The sequence below is a fragment of the Malaclemys terrapin genome, chromosome 7 (genome assembly GCF_027887155.1).
Source record: "Malaclemys terrapin pileata isolate rMalTer1 chromosome 7, rMalTer1.hap1, whole genome shotgun sequence".
Classification (NCBI taxonomy): Eukaryota; Metazoa; Chordata; order Testudines; family Emydidae; genus Malaclemys; species Malaclemys terrapin.
Window position 1 is genome coordinate 8,794,656 of NC_071511.1, and position 16,844 is coordinate 8,811,499.

The 16,844-nt window shown below is 43.2% G+C and overlaps 1 protein-coding gene across 1 annotated transcript in view; it reads right to left on the minus strand.

The window, feature by feature from the left end:
• Positions 1-9,096, minus strand: part of LMOD3 (leiomodin 3) — a 14,799-nt gene extending 5,703 nt beyond the window's left edge. Inside the window, exons 1-2 of the mRNA XM_054033610.1 lie at positions 8,670-9,096; positions 4,781-6,199 (exon numbers count right to left, since the gene is read on the minus strand). Coding sequence (XP_053889585.1) covers positions 4,781-6,199; positions 8,670-8,960 — 1,710 coding nt within the window. The 5' untranslated portion in view covers positions 8,961-9,096. The remainder of the gene's footprint in view (positions 1-4,780; positions 6,200-8,669) is intronic.
• Between the last annotated feature and the right edge of the window lie 7,748 nt (positions 9,097-16,844).

The window sequence follows — 16,844 nt, forward strand, 5'->3', positions numbered from 1 at the left end:
CTGTGGCTATAATGGTTAAGAAATTCTTGGCACATTGTTGTCTCTTAGAATTCACAGAGCTGTTGGTTATTGCTTGATAAATCAAGTAGCCATCAATAACACCACTTAGCCCAGATAGAGATCCCATAGATCTCAGAGTGCTCTACAAGGTGAGGAGGCATTCTTATCCCGCATATGACAGATGGGGAAAGAGAGACCCTGGGGAGGGTTTAAGTGATGTGCCAAGATCACAGAGTGAGTCAGTGGCAGCGTCTATGTGCCTTGAATGCAAGTCCAGTAACCTGTCCACTGCGGATATTTTACTTCTAATCCATTGTGAGCCATTCTAGACAGCTTGACCAGATCCAAGATACAACACTTCTACACCAATGTAAAAGGTCAGAAGTCCTGAAGACTGCCTTTCTTTGCAGCTAAATTAGTCTTTAAATAATCCTTGCCACTGTAGTAGTAGTAGTAATAATAAAAATACCCCAGTGATGTGAGTTAGGGACATAGTGGCAGCATTAACTTTGAATTTACAGGCAGGTGTCATTTTAAGACCGCTCATCTTCTTTTATATGTCAGGCCAAATTCTTGTCTCAGTTATGCCTGTGTAATTCCACTGAATATCGTGAGTTTGTACAAATGTAAATGGGACCAAAATATGGCCTGTAATTTAAAAAAAATTAATACATTGAAAAAAATTCAGAGGAAGTTATGAAGCAGGTGTCAATTACTTGAGAAATTGGAATGGCACCTTTTGGCAATTTACTTTTTAGACTGGATCCTCTACACTCTTGCTCATGGGACTATTCCTTAATCACACAAGCAATTCCATGTGGATGATGATTTTCACAGAATTTAATGGGCCTGATCACTTTCGTAAGAACTACGGGGTCAGTATTAGATCCTAGAAGAACAGAATGTTAAACACTATGGCCATGATTTTGAGTGGCCAATCTGAGTCTTCTGAAAGAGGCCTGGTTTTCCGAGGTTGAGGGCTCACCACTTTCTGAAAATCAGCCCCCTTAAAGTATTTCAAGTTGGACACACAAAAATGGAAGCATCCAAAATCATTAGTCCTTTTCATAATTTTGCCCCATATTTTGTAAAAATACATAACAGACCCAGATCCTACTCCTACTGTTGCCAAGAATTTTGCCATTGACTTAAATGGGAACAGGACCAAGTCCAGTCACTATAGTCACACAGTGGTTCCTAACGTGGGGTACACGCACCCCCTGGGGGTGCGAGATGCCCTTTCTGGGGGTGCGAGACATGCCAGATTTTTTTAGAAGGTAAATAATCGAAAACACAAATTAAGCACAGGCAGGTAAGTACAACTACTTTGTTTCCTCAAACCTATGTATTTATTAACATTATACATTTTTTAATGATTACTGTAATATACAAACAAAATATATCTAGGTTTAAGGGGTGCGAGAACATATTTTGAGAACCAAAGGGGTGCAGGCTGCAGTAAAGGTTAAGAACCACTGTGTGATAGACACAGATCCGGGGCCGATATATTATTTTGTTAAATACATGCTCACTGTTAACATTTCATACATGCAAAACCTAATTCACCATTGCTGTAAACGGGCATATCTCCATTGATTTCATTCCAGTTACACTTGCTCATGCCAGAAGTGAATTTAGCCCATGGTCTTTTTTGTTTGGTTTTATCTATTTATTAAAAACGTTATTTTTAATTAAGATATTATTGAAGGCATTATATGTGCTCTACAGACCAAAATAATACGTTAGAGGCCATTTGATTCTATCTGATATGGACTCGGGCAATTTTAAAAATGTGTCCTGGACCAGATAGACCAAAGCAGCTCGGAGGAGCCACTTCGGCCTGTCTAGCAAATTATCAATTCAAAAGTCATGGCATATGCACGAAATATACCTTAGAAATGGTTGAATATACAGACATAGATTAAGGGGCATTGGCAGTGTCGCCATTTGTAATATCATGATAATCTCAAACAAAGTAAGGAAGAGTTGCAGTAAAACAAACAAACAAATTTACTCCTCTCCCCACTAAAACAAGAGCACAGTCTCTCATGAGATCTTCTGAGTGGTAAAAGCCCCCTAAGAACTTTCCCTACAGGAGTGCATTAAAGGCTTCAGTGAGTGAGATGCTGAGCCTCCGTAACTCCAAATCATATTGATGGGAGTTCATTTATGTCTCGTCTTGTAAGTTACTGAGCCCGTTCTCTGTGTCATTTGGAGATGGAGTTATGGGAAGGCAGGGGACTAAAGTACGTCTATACTTACCGCCGGGTCCGGCGGTAAGCAACCGATCTTCTGGGATCTATTTATCGCGTCTTGTCTAGACGCGATAAATCGATCCCGGATCAATCCCGGAAGTGCTCGCCGTCGACGCCGATACTCCTGCTCTGCGAGAGGAGTACGCGGAGTCGACGGGGGAGCCTGCCTGCCGCATCTGGACCCGTGGTAAGTTCGAACTAAGATAGTTCGACTTCAGCTACATGAATAACGTAGCTGAAGTTGCCTATCTTAGTTCGAAGTGGGGAGTTAGTGTGGACCAGGCCTAAGGCTAGGAATAAATGGTCAGTTTTCAGAATGGAGAGAGGTAAATAGTGGTGTCCCGCAGGGGTCTGTACTGGGCCCAGTTCTAGTCAACGTATTCATAAATGATCTGGAAAAAGAGGTAAACAGTGAGGTGGCAAAATTTGCAGATGATACAAAACTACTCAAGGTAGTTAAGTCCCAGGCAGACTGCAAAGAGCTACAGAAGGATCTCTCAAAACTGGGTGACAGGGCAACAAAATAGAAGATGAAATTCAGTGTTGATAAATGCAAAGTAATGCACGTTGGAAAACATAATCTCAACTATACATATCAAATGATGGGGTCTCAATCAGCTGTGACCACTCAAGAAAAAGATCTTGGAGTCATTGGGGATAGTTCTCTGAAAACATCCACTCAAGGTGCAGCGGCAGTCAAAATAAGCTAACAGAATATTGGGAATCATTAAGAAAGGGATAGATAGTAAGATAGAAAATATCATATTGCCTCTATATAAATCCATGGTACGCCCACATCTTGAATACTGCATGCAGATGTGTTCGCCACATCTCAAAAACGATATATTGGACTTGGAAAAGGTTCAGAAAAGGGCAACAAAAATGATTAGGGGTATGGAACGGCTGCTGTATGAGGAGAGATTAATAAGACTGGAACTTTTCAGCTTGGAAAAGAGACGACTAAGGGAGGATATGAGAGAGCGCTATAAAATCATGACTGGTGTGGAGAAAGTAAATAAGGAAGTGTTATTTACTCCTTCTCATAACACAAGAACTAGGGGCCACCAAATGAAATTAATAGGCAGCAGGTTTAAAAGGAAGTATTTCTTCACACAATGCACAGTCAACCTGTGGAACTCCTTGCCAGAGGATGTTGTGAAGGCCAAGACTATAACAGGGTTCAAAAAAGAACAAGATAAATTCATGGAGGATAGGTCCATCAATAGCTATTAGCCAGGATGGCCAGGGATGGTGTCCCTAGCCTCTGTTTGCCAGAAGTTGGGAATGGGCGACAGGAGACGGATCACTTGATGACTACCTGTTCTGTTCATTCCCTTTGGGGCACCTGGTATTGGCCATGTCAGAAGATAGGATACTGGGCTAGATGGACCTTTCGTCTGACCCAGTATGGCCATTATTATGTTCTTATGTTAAGGCTAGGGCACTGAACAGGTGACTAAGTAGACCTAGGTTCAGTTCCTGGCCTTTCCACTGGTTTGCTGGGTAATCTTTGGGCAAGTCACTTCATCTCCCTGTGCCTCACTTTCCCCATCTGTGAAATGGGGATAATGATACTCACCTTGTAAGGGGCTTTGAGATCTATGGATGAAAAGTGCTAGATAGGTATTATTATGGGGCTCAGAACCTCATAGGATTGACCATAAATTGTTAAGGACCCTGTATAATGTTTGGAGGATTAGTAATAAATCATTCCTGCAACTATTTGCACCCTAAAAGAAACAGATTTACACACACACTTACACTTCTAATTTTTTTGCTTATCTATTGAGTTGAATCCTTTTCTTGTACCTTTATGATTGTGGGCATACAGAGGTTTGAAATCTCCCTTTAGGACTTTGTGTCAGTGGTACCATTTCACTGACTACTATTTAGAGGAGCTTATGATTTGTCTAGTTATGAGCTGAAATTAGGCATGAAATCTCACTCTATGGGCAGATAATGGTGTGGGTCTTGCCATCCTTGCTCAAAGAACACTCAGTGGGAGCTTTTCCTATATAAGGACTGTAAGTTGGGCTTAATATTGACCACATTTGAAGTAAAACTGTGGTTGGTCATTACTGCGATGTAACGTGTGAATTAAAGTATGAATTAATCTAACAGCTCACAACGGCCCAGGAGGCAACTAACAAACCCTTTATCAAAATTCCAGAACATAAATGTACTTAATTTTAAAATGATGATGAATCTACCCAGAAAGCATAGGAGCCAAATCTTCACCAGGCATTAATAATTGCACCTGCAAACTTTGCGGTTGTATTAATTTGCCTGTGCAAAAGTCTGCATTTGTGCATATAGAAACACATAACTAATGCTCAAAAGCTGTTCACAAAAATGCCAACTTGCATACAATAACCATGTTTCTATGCCTGAAAATGAATAGGCCCACAATTTTTGTAGATGCTTTTGTGGAAGCCCTTAAAATAGACTATTAGATTTGATTTGCATTAAATTACAGAGATGGAAATATTTCCCTGTTGCTACCATTCTGTTTCATGAACACTTACCGGTTTAAGATAAGCGACGTTACTCTGACGAATGTCATTTAAGAGCTTTTCTCTTGGGGTTATCTCAACCAGCGGAGGTGGTCGTTTTTTTGGAACTGGTTTAAGAGTCTTGATCACATCTTTGATACTTGTTTTTTCAGCTGGTTCCACGTATTCTGGTATAGTGGGCTTGCGCTGAGTTCTCTTGAGTTTGACCATTTTGAAGGAGGCAGGTTCCTCACTGCTCTGTTCTTCAGGGGCTGGCTTTCTTGCATGTTCATTTTTCCTGCTCATGGGCATAGTTTTAGGGACAGGTGGCGGCTTGGGGGCTTGTATTGAGCTATACATCCTTGAATCAGGCATTGGTCCCCCTAGCATTTCCCACATCCCAGGAGGCAACCCTAGTCCATTTTCTAACATGGCTATTAACTCTCTCTGCTGTTTTAATTGCTGCTGTTTTTGCTCATCCTGCCTTTTTTGCCTTTGTCTGTCAAGATTTCTGCTGAGCAGGTTGGTAACAACCATCCTGGGGCCTGGAAGTTCAAAGTGATAGCCCATCTTCAGCAGCTTAGGGTTGGCTTTCAGAAGCCTGGCAATTTCCATTTCAGCTTGATGGCCCAACATGTTCCTCTGATTGTGAAAACGCAGTTCAGTTAACGTCTCATTATACTGCAGACATCTCATGATAGCAACGATTCCCTTGCCTGAAATAAAATTTGAATCAATGTTTAGAGTAGTGATGCTCCTGTTTTCACGTAACATGTTGGCCACAGCAAAAGCGACGTTATCATCAGCTCCCACATTGGCTAAACTAAATGTTTTTACATGCTTGTTTTTTTTCATGGCATTCACAAAGTCCACCAGCATTTCCTTTGGGATGTTTTCAATGTTGTTCAGGTTGAGTTCCTTCACATCTGGATCGTTTTTCCGGACCTTCTGCAAGCTCTCATCTAAATTGGTTTGGTTTCCTGAAGGTCTTGCACTTAACTTAATAAAACTAGTATCTACAGCTAATTTCTTTGGAATTTGTAGTTTTGATACTTTCTTCTCATGGTTTTCTTGGTTTTCTGGATTTTCCCCTGATTTTGTACATGGCTTCTTAGTTACCTGATCACTGTTGCTGTTTTTGTCTCCATATGGCTTCTTCATTCTTGATTCTTCTTCGTCATCTTCCTCCTCCTCCTCTTCATCATCGTCATCTTCCTCCTCGTCATCATCATCTTCCTCCTCCTCCTCTTCTTCATCTTCTGTCTCTTTATAGCTTCTCTCTTCATTTGTTTCTCCCGATTGTTGAGCTGAACCAGGCTTGGCCTGTTCGACATGTTCGTTTTTGTAATATGTTTCTTTTCGGTCTGCTTCTGTAGTATCTTCTGCCACTTTTTGCTTAGCAATATTGTCCATATCCCCAGCATTTTCTTCAAACTTCTCTGCAACGTTTCTCTAAAGAAGACAAAATGCTAATAGCTGAAATAATTTAAAATGGTTTTGTGACATTAATTATGCGCTGAAATAAAAATATAGCAAATGGATTTAACATATCTGTTTTTCCTCACATCATATATAAGAGAATGCTTTTAGAAAAAAGAAACAATGTTCATTGTATTTCTGGCATAAATGTGAATGAACAATAATTCCTTACTTAAATACTGTTATACAGCAATCTCTCATATAAACTTTCCAAGAATGCCAATAACTTCTTTCACATTCCTGATCTAAAGTCTATTGATGTCATGAGAAATCTTTCTATTGACATCAATGGTAGATCAGCCCTAATTGTCTCTGATATAACAATGGGTTGTCTATCGCATTTCTAGGAAACCTTTGTTTTTCATGTAGCAAAAAAATGGAGATACATTTCTAGCTATTGGCTCTGTGGCTCAGTCTAATGAAGATCAAAGAGGAGAACATCATAGTAACGGGTAGAACTCTTAGTGCAGGTCACCCAGAGGATTCAGGGGGCCTGGGGCAAAGCAATTTTGGGGGCCCCTTCTATAAAAAAAAGTTGCGATATTATAGAATGCTATATTCTCGTGGGGGCCCCTGAGGGGCCTGGGGCAAATTGCCCTACTTGCTCCCCCTCGCCCCCCCGGGCGGCCCTGTATTAGTGTTCAAGCCTTAGGAGTCTGGGCTTTTGTGTAGAGCATTAGCATTAAGGGGGCATCACTGAGGATGTAGGTGAATATTAGTTCAATTGCTTTTGTGTTCTGCCATGGGAAAGTGGTTTCTGAACACTGCTTGATTCAAGGGCTGTGCTTTTAGCATCAGTAATGACATCATATTAGCATCTGCTCTGTTCCTGCCAGGAAGGTTAGCCACTTTCCCTGAAGGTCTATTTCATGTACAATTTAATTTTCTTGTCCCTTCCTCATGATGGGTAAGAACTGGATTTTACTACTTAGGACCCATTTTACTTTGTCTGCAGCTTGCTATTAGCAAGCAAAAACTCCCATGGACTCCAGTGAGAGTTTATCTATAAATAAGGAGTGCAGGATCAGGCCCTTTGTATGTACAAGAGTAAGGGATGCAGATGGTGGTGGTGGTCCTGCCCCATTGAGATCAGGATTGGAACCACAGTAACACTTAACTGCACTTCTCCTTTGTACCAGTGGAGGTTGCTATTTGTCAAGTTCTGAAGTGACAAAGGAGGGGATGCTGAAATATAAATAAATCATATCTGTTTGCTGTATTAATGAAGCCCTCGGAGTTTTTGTATGGATTTAACTTGACACAGAACTGGGAATGAACCACACAACTCCCAACTTTGGAATAGTTCAAATCTGGATCCAAACTATATCCAGGCCCATCTATATTTTGTACAATAGAGGTTAAAGAAACCCCAACAACTTTCAACATCCCAAAGTATAAAAGGAAGCACATTTATATATGAACCTGTTAAAGGCCAACAACGATCAAGCGACAACTTATCTTCTTTGTAAACACTTACTGGGACACTACAAATTTTACTGGAATTCAGGGATATACAGTACTGACGTACTAGAATACAACCATATTATATAAGGTTGGACTGATGGTAAAAAGTCGCACACTGTTTCTCCCTTGAGTCCTTTAAAATTCCTACAGGTCCTAATACAGATGTATTTACGCAGGCACATCTCCCCTTGTATTCAGTGGGAGTTTGGCCTGCATAAAGACTATGGCCCCAATTCAGCAAAATATTTAAGTACGTGCTTAACTTTAAGTCAATGGGACTTAGGAATGTGCTTAAGTGCATTGCTGAATAGGATTGGACTCTTGAATCAGAGCCCACCATAAGACATACAACTGGATCCCCAGTTCCATTAACTTGGCTGATTTACATCTGCTGAGTATTTGGTCCATGAAGTTTGGGCTCATAGTCTCTAGTGACTGTAACTCATAGTCAAAAAGACAGACATTTTCAATGTTACATTGTTATATTAATTATTACTATTATTATTATCATCCAATTTTAGAGTTTATTAAGCCCTTCTAATTATATTAAGGTTATAAGGGAAAATCACACTAGCCAATATATATATTCTTATATATATTATGGAGAAATAAAAAGTTTGACTTCTATTTTGTGATTTGCTTTCATATGGTGTTTTTTCAGTCAGAGGTTTTGATGAAATAAAAACGTCATTTTCTTACATTTGAAAATGTAGTTAACAATTTAGGGCAAAAAGTAAAAATAAAAACCCTGGGGTAATCTTTCAAGTTACATCCTATAGTTATAGAGAATTTTGAAACAAGATTTGACTGAGTTTAAATTCATACACTATACTGTGCTTTAATTTGTAGAAGGAACTGACAGAGAGGAAGACAAAAGCATCAAAGCTATTGTTATGAAGGCCCTGATCTTTGGCAATATACTCTTACAATAAGTCTTATAGCAGATGCATAATAAACAGTTGTGATTCTCGCTTATTACCTCAGATGGCAAGAGGTTGACGGGAACTCTCTCATCCTCTAGCATGCGTCTTGATGCCTTCTGCCAATACAGGTAATCAACAAGAGATCTGTGGTCAAAGTTTCCCGTTGGAGGTTTTTCAGTCTGATCTTTCTGTATCATTCCAACTGGGACTCTTGGATCTGGAGCCATGACTTCCATTTCACATTGGAGCTCCCTCAGCTCTTCAGGGGATAAGTTTCCTAAGATTTCATCTTCATCAATGTCCTCGATTCTGACTTCCTGGTCAGAATTTTGGCTGAATTCAGACATTTCTTTAAACCCGCAGAAAATAATTTATAAAACGCTGTGCTACTAATGGTATTACACGCTGTTAAATCCCCACATTCATGTTTTTGTCGTGGCCCGTGGCAGTGCTGGATCTCAGTGTGTGAGAGAGACAGTGGGACTAAAGCTTTTACTAAGTCTATATTAAGCTGCTGCACTTGGCTGGATAAAGAGAATTTATGGAGATGCTGCCATGCTCCGTTTTCAGCAACTTGTCAGCTGTGCAAACCCTTCTGACATTTCAGTACAGCCGGTATGTCTCTCATTCAGTAATAGAGAAGATGATAGTTTTCTAGAGGATTCCCTTCAGAGGATGACTTTTAAATCTCATCATATTGATAAATCTGCTATATATACACAGGATGAAATTCACATTTGTGCAGAGAACCAACACACAAGTTTTCTTGGAACTGGAAAAGGTTCAGAGAAGGGCAACAAAGACAACCAAAGGTATGGAAGTGCTCCCATGTGACAAGAAACTAAAAAGATTAGGGGTGTTCAGTTTAGAAAAGAGACAACGAAGAGGGGATATGATAGAAGTCTATAAAATCGTGTAGTGTGGAGAAAGTGAATAGAGAAGTATTATTTATCTTTTGACACAATACAAAAATCAAGCGTCCCAATGAAATGAATAGGCAGCAAGTTTAATACAAACGAGAGGAAGTATTTTTTCACAGAACGCACAACTAACCAGTGGAACTCATTGCCGTGGGATATCGTGATGGCCAAAAATATAATTGGGTTAAAAAAAAAACTGGATAATTTCACGGAGGATCGGTTCATCAAGGTCAACCCCATGCTTAGGGCAGCACTGAACCTCTGACTACCAGATGGCAGGAGTAGAAGACAGGGATGGATCACTCCATAAATGCCTTGTTCTGTACACTTCCTTTGAAACTCTGGTACAGGCCACTGCTGGAGACAGCAAACTGGATGAGATGGACCATGGTCCCTATATCATAATAAGGTGCACTGATTACTACTACCAGGGTCCTGGGCCATGACAAGGGGTCCTAGGTGCTAATAACAACCTGAATCTAAAGAACCAGGTGTGCAGTGAATGTTACCTCTGTAAATTCTTTATTCATAAGGCCTCTTTACCACATAATAGGTCTCATCCTAGGAGTGGGACATAAGTCCTTGTGTAGTCATGGGTGAAATTCACCAGTAGTGTTTCTCCTTGAGGTTACCATATCATTTTCACACCCATCGGCTAATGTTGGGATATTGTGGTTATTGTTTACATCTAGGGATGTCGTGCAAGTTTAAAACAAACTGTTGGGCCTATTTGCCATATATACTGAACACCATCATGAAGCTTTAGTCTTGATTTAGATTTCCCCTACACCTTGTGTGTTGAAGAAAGCTAAAGAGACTTTTGTCTTTTTGGGTTTGTATCCCAGTAGACAAGTGTTCTCAATTTATTTCCCCCCAGAAAGCGTATCTTGTGTATACTGTTCCTGCTTATTAAATATAGAGCATTACTTGTGATTATAGGTATTTTACAATGCACTGAGATTACAGATCCAAAAATAAGACCCTATTTAACATCCTACTGTGCATGCGTTAGGAGCTAGCTGGGTCTGTAATACACAATATATTGGTAGAAGTTAACCTGTCTCACAAGAGGTTCACAGCTAAGAAGCAGTGCACTAATCTGCGGCATATCTATGACTATAATTAGTTTTCTGAGACCTAATAAGTACTGTATTTGCATCCGTCTAGGCAATAGTGCGCCAAAAGAAAACAACAACATTCCACTGAATTTCCTTGTTACCAAGTATCCGTGAATGACTGGGAATCCTCAATTATTACCACCATTTCCTGTCTCCTTCCAATTCACTATCAAACCATCTTAGATCAGAATCTCTGCCAGCCTTCTGGACTGCAGTGTGCTCACACAAGATATGTCAGGTCAGAATCTGAGCTCTGCCTCTGGACATGGGAACCTGGTTAGGAATTATTTTCAACTAACTGTCTATCTTGAAAAGTTTTATTTTTTTCCATCATATGATTAGGGTGGGCCACTGGCAGCCTGGAATAAGTGGGTGAAACCTCCTTGGGAATCTCTGGGATAAATTTGGCAGTGACGTACACAATAGCGTAAGACAGACAATGGGAGTAAGTCGTGTGACTTAGACTAATTTGGCATTTAGTGAGTGTAGAAGAGCTGTCTGGCACGGGAATTGGGACAAGCGATGCAAGAAGTGTGGCTACGCCAACGATATGCTACCCCACGTCCTATGTAGCTGCAAGCCCCATTCGAGAGCTTGGCAGCTATGACACAACGCCATCCAAGATCCCCTGGCCAGAACCATCCCGCCACCCATGGGGAAGGTTGCCGTTAACTCTGCCATCTCCGGAACTGACAGCCAACTGCAACCGGACATCGTCATCACCGACGAAGACCGGAAGAAGATCATCATGGTGGACGTCACAGTGCCCTTCGAGAACAGGACTCCGGCCTTCCATGATGCCTGAGCTCGAAAGGTGGAGAAATACGCCCCTCTGGCTGAAACCTTGAGAGCAAAGGGTTACCAGGTTCAGACACACGCGCTGATCGTCGGAGCCTTGGGCACATGGGATCCCAGTAACGAGCGCGTGCTGAGAGAATGCGGAATTGGTCAACGCTACACTCGGCTGATGCGGCAACTCATGGCGTCAGATGCCATCAGGTGGTCGAGGGACATCTACATAGAACACATCACTGGACATCAGCAGTATCAGGAGGGAAGAGCTGGAGTGCCGATGAGAAGCGCAGTCAGGAAAGTAACTGAAATACTTTCCTCATGGATTATATTTTCTAAATGGACAACCAACCGAATTCTCAATTACTGAGGGACAATCTCCACTCATTGATATATTTTGCTTTCCACAACCAACTCTCTGCACAACTTTTCATGAGTGATGTACCCCAGTATTCGGATTCTAATATCTAAACTGTATTGTTAAATCTATTCACCTAAATTTGGGTTATTGCTGATTATGTACTCTATGTATCATATGACTTTTAAAAAACTGACTTTGTATTTAGGGATAATCTAAGCACTATACCCAGATGTACAGACACTCTTTTCTTAACCTATGTATTATATAATTTTTTTTAACATTAGCTTTAATAAAAAAATTTAATGAGTGGCATTTACTCATTTATGAGGTAAAGAGGAGGCCAGGGCAGCCCCAACAGCTTCAGTTGACTCCAGAGTTGAAGCTCCAAGGCACAGCACTACTTTAAGGCTCTGGCTACACTATGAGGCTTTTAGCGACACAGCTGTGCCCCTACAGATGTGCCGCTCGCTAAAAGGCACACAGCGTAGCTACTGTTTGTCGGCAGGAAAGAGCTCTCCTGCCGACAAAAAACTTCCACCCCCCATGAGCAGCAGAGCACTCCTGCTGACAAAGCGCTGTTCACACCTGGTGCTTTTCGTCGGTAAAACTTTTGTCGTTCGGGGTGTGCGGTTTTTTTAACACCCCTGAACGACAAAAGTTTTGCCGACGAAGTGCCAGTGTAGACATACCCTAACTTTCCCATGGTTTTATTCTAGGGGTTCTCTCACTTCACAATGTTCCTGGTTCTCCTGGAAACTCAACAACAATCCAAGTCCTAAAGCCGGACTGAGTGCTCTCACGTTCGACTTCAGTCCTGGACCCTGTTGGCAGAGTGATCTCTGGCCAGGCTGCCAAGTGCCAGGCACTGGGCAAGTTTTGACACTCACTGCATTTGCCCCTCCCTGCACACATTCCTGCAGCCGTTTGGGATTCTCCAGCCCAGAGCAGGGATGTGATGCGGGGAGTGGAGAGGACTTTTCCTGTAATACTCTTCCCAGCCATTGTGCACAGGGCAGCAACACAGAGGGCAGGGAGACTGCATCTCCTCTGCTCTCAGTGCCCCCGCTGCCAGCCGGCTGCCCCTGTGACTCTGGCAGGAGGGTGAGGAGCAGAAGGGAGACACACGCAAACCGGGAGAGTGAGGAACTGAAGGGAGCAGGCTGGGGGATGGGAGCAGAAAGGGTAACAGGAAGTAAGGGCCGGATGGAGAAGTTCCTGCTCGGACTGACCTGCCACTGTGCCACTCCCCAAACAAGTTCCTCTGCTCCCTCCACTTCTCTTATCCCTGCTGGCTTCTCCAGTCTTCCCCGTGGTCCCTGTCTCCGCGCCCCCAACTTGTGCAGAGTGCAAGGCAGCTACTTCCCCTGCACCCATCCATCCTGCCTCTCTGGGGCACTCCAAGAGGCGGGTGAGTGATTGTATTTCACTGGTGAAAAATGGCTGGACAGTCCTGGGCTACTTTGGGCAGTGTGCTCCTTGGGAACATGGCCTTCTCCCATGATCCAGACCTTGCTTTCTTAGCAAGGCAACAGTGCTGATCGCCAGGGCCGGCTCTGGCTTTTTTGCCGCCCTAAGCAAAAAAGCCACCCGCTGTGCACCCCCCCCCCCCAGCACGGCAGGGGAGGGCGCCGAGCCCGGCCACGGGCCCGCAATCCCCGACCGGCCGGAGCACCGGGAGGAGGGCGGAGAGCCCAACCGGGGCTCTCCGCTCTCCCCGGCGGCCAGAGCGCCAGGAGCAGGGCTCTCTGCTCTCCCCGGCGGCCAGAGCGCAGGGGGGAGGACGGCGAGCCCAGTCGCGGCTCCGCTCTCGGGCTGGAGCGCCCCGCCACGCCGCCCCCCTCCAGGCACCACCCCAAGCACATGCTTGGTGGGCTGGTGCCTGGAGCCGGCCCTGCTTATCGCCTCTCTCCAGGTCGGATAGCTTGTGCCATGAACCTTGCCTTCCAGAAACCCTTCCTTCCAGATGCTGGGTAGAATATATGCCCCATGCTTTATCTTAAACATTCCTGTAGCTGCTTCCACCTGAGGCCCCATCCACCACCAGCCTCACCTGCCAGAGCCCATAGGCCCCCCCACCATGGCCAGAGGAGCCTCGGCCAAACCACCCCAGGCCTCCAGATGGCCAGCCCCAGTTGCCAAGCCCTCCAGGCCGCCAGCTGGCCCAAGCCCCGAGCTCCAGGCTGCTGGCCCAAGCTGAGCCCCCGCCGGCTTCTAGGGATGGGGGTGGGAGGAGCCAGGGCGGGGGCTCAATGCAGAGTGCGGGCGGGGCCACGATACCTATGATACCTGTCCCCCATGCATGTTTCCACAACCACTGAATGCCAGATCAGTGTACACTTCACTCACATCCAATCTCCAAGCAATTTGTGTCCTTCAGGCATATTTCACATTAAGCACCAAATCCAGGTCCTGTTAAAGTCAATGGTGTAACCTCAATTTAATTCATTTGGCCCTAAATCTTTGGTGAATTTTATAACAATGACAAACATGTCATGCAGAATGTTTGACTACCTGTTAATCTCCGTTAAATAGCCTTAAATCCAATATAATCCCTGAACTAGTTCAGTGACGTGAGTAGAAATGACAAAAAGTAAAGTATCAAGAAACAAAAGGCAAAGGAAAAATAAAATAAAAAGAGGCTACGAATACAAGGGATCTTGTCACCCCTTTGGTATTGCAAGAGGCAGCCTTATAATTTATTATGCCTCAGTGAGCACAACATCAGACCCACACGTCAATGTGTCTAGTCTACAAATTCTAAACCCAGCAAACACTGTCTATAATGTAGTCCATAAATGGTTTCTTGATGTTATCAAATAAATCATCTGTGTTCTGGAGTTGTCATGGGATTCTCTTAAACAATGCTGTTTGGGTCACTGAAGCTATCCAGTCACTGGTTGCAAATCTCCGGTTGATTTCTTGACGGTAAATAAAGTGTTAGTCATCCTCTTATATTTCCCTGATCTGCAGCCAGGGCGGGATAAAAGTTATGAAGGGAGTAAGGCTAATGGGAGGGAAAGACCTCAGTATGAATGACATATTGCAAAAAAATTACTTCTGACACAGACATTTGATGCCTTCACTGACTTTGGAACTTGAAATGTTAGGCAAAAAATTTGTCAGTACACTAAAGGTATCAGGCAAGTTTCTCCCCTGTGTGGCTGGTGACGTTTATGAAGGTAATGAAATGCTCAACTGGTCGGCTGGGTAGCACGTAACGCAATATGACAGTGAGCTGATCTACATGAGACACCTCCGGTGTTGAGTCGATGGATGCTGAAAAATATCCCATATCTTTGATCTGATAGCATCTTCTTTGCCAGCAGTGCAATTAATTCATCACAAATCGTCTTTGATAGATACGATGTATGGCCTTTTCCACGATTTGCAAGTTCATTGATGTGCTGAGCTAAGAAAAGGTCGAACTTAGCAATTAGCTCTAGAACGCCAAGGTAACTGCCATTGTGTTTCGATCCAACAGTCTCATCTGAGCCATGGAATGGCAGACCACGGCTCAGCAAGAAAAACTATGGTTTCAGCTACACGTCTGAGAACAGTCTTCCAATAAGCACAAGCTTCCGAAAACTGGTTTTCCATTTGGGTATCAATTCTGCCACAACTTTCTTTCAGGCATGGTAGCTGCTAACCGACAATGCATGCTGCTCACTCACTGCATGACTGGTAATGGATGCAGTATTCTTCCAATCACTGAAGCCTTCGCAGAACATTCCCCACTTTTTGGTTTCAGAAAACAGGTGGCAATAAAAACAGTACACTTTCTTCTTAGAAGGCGAATAGATGAGCCATTCTCGCTTGCCAGTCTGTTAGGCTTCACATATTCAAACACTGATTTGGTCAGATAACGATTCTGATTGGTATACTCTCGCTTGTTCAAGGAAAAGTCAGCATCTAGATTCTGGCATTTCTGTGGGTCCTTCTCAGTCCAAGATGCAATGAAATCTTGAGAAGTCACGTCCCACTCGCCATGTCCCACTGGAGAAGGATATGTTTGTATTACTATCATTATGAGAGTCTTCAGAGGAGCGGGGCGAGTCTGCAGCTAGAGAAGTCACAAGAGCCTGCTCCTTTTCATCAGGCTCTGGAGCAGAAGGTTCACTTGGGCTGGTATTCGCCTGGACTTCCTCACCACCAGACTTAGCAGGAGGAAAAAATGTTAGGGGAGAAGGCGTTCCTTTCAGCACTGCATCTTATCTTTGTCACCTTTCTTTGGCCTCCTTCAATTTCTGCCATCCTCCCTTTTTTGACATGGTTTCTATTGTCCAGTATAGGCCTGCTGTGTACAAAGTTCAATATTGCATGGGCCCACAAACACTTACTTAGCCCACAAAGACAAAATCACAACCACCGTACATTGAATTCACAATCTTGATGGATTAATTTGTACAAAGCAATATCTAATGAGACCAAAAAATTCTGATGGCCCCGCTACTGTCGCTCAGCTGTTACTTCAATATGGGATGGAGGGCCAACAGTAGGGCCTAAGGCAATAGCCTTATTAACCTATGGGTTAATCTGGCCCTGTCTGCAGCCATTCTATCCTGGGCTGTGATCTCATCAGATCCATTAAGTTAAGTCAAGTTTGGCCTGGTGTACTTTGCAGAGGGACTTTCAGGGAAATTGGGATGTGGCAGGGATGCGATATATTGTGGGGGATTCAGTAGGCAGCAGTTTTCCGTTTGAATCAGAACTTTAGAAGGCATTGTTGACAAAAAGACTGTCCCAGCAACAGACTGGGATTTAGCCAGTGTACAACAGGTAAACAGACAGAAAGGAGGGTAGAAGGACAAGATAACAGTAGACACACAATACGCAGCTGCATTAGTTAACAGACATTATAATTCCCATCTACAACCTTTAAAACATTTGATTTCAAATTTCCTTGCACAGTAACTTCTTTAATACCAAGACCACTACTTAATTCAAAATACATTGAATTGGGATACTCTTTTGACACCTACCACCCTGTTTGAAATTGAAGGAGGAGGAGACTGTGTAACCCCCTTTCCCTGGGTTACTCGG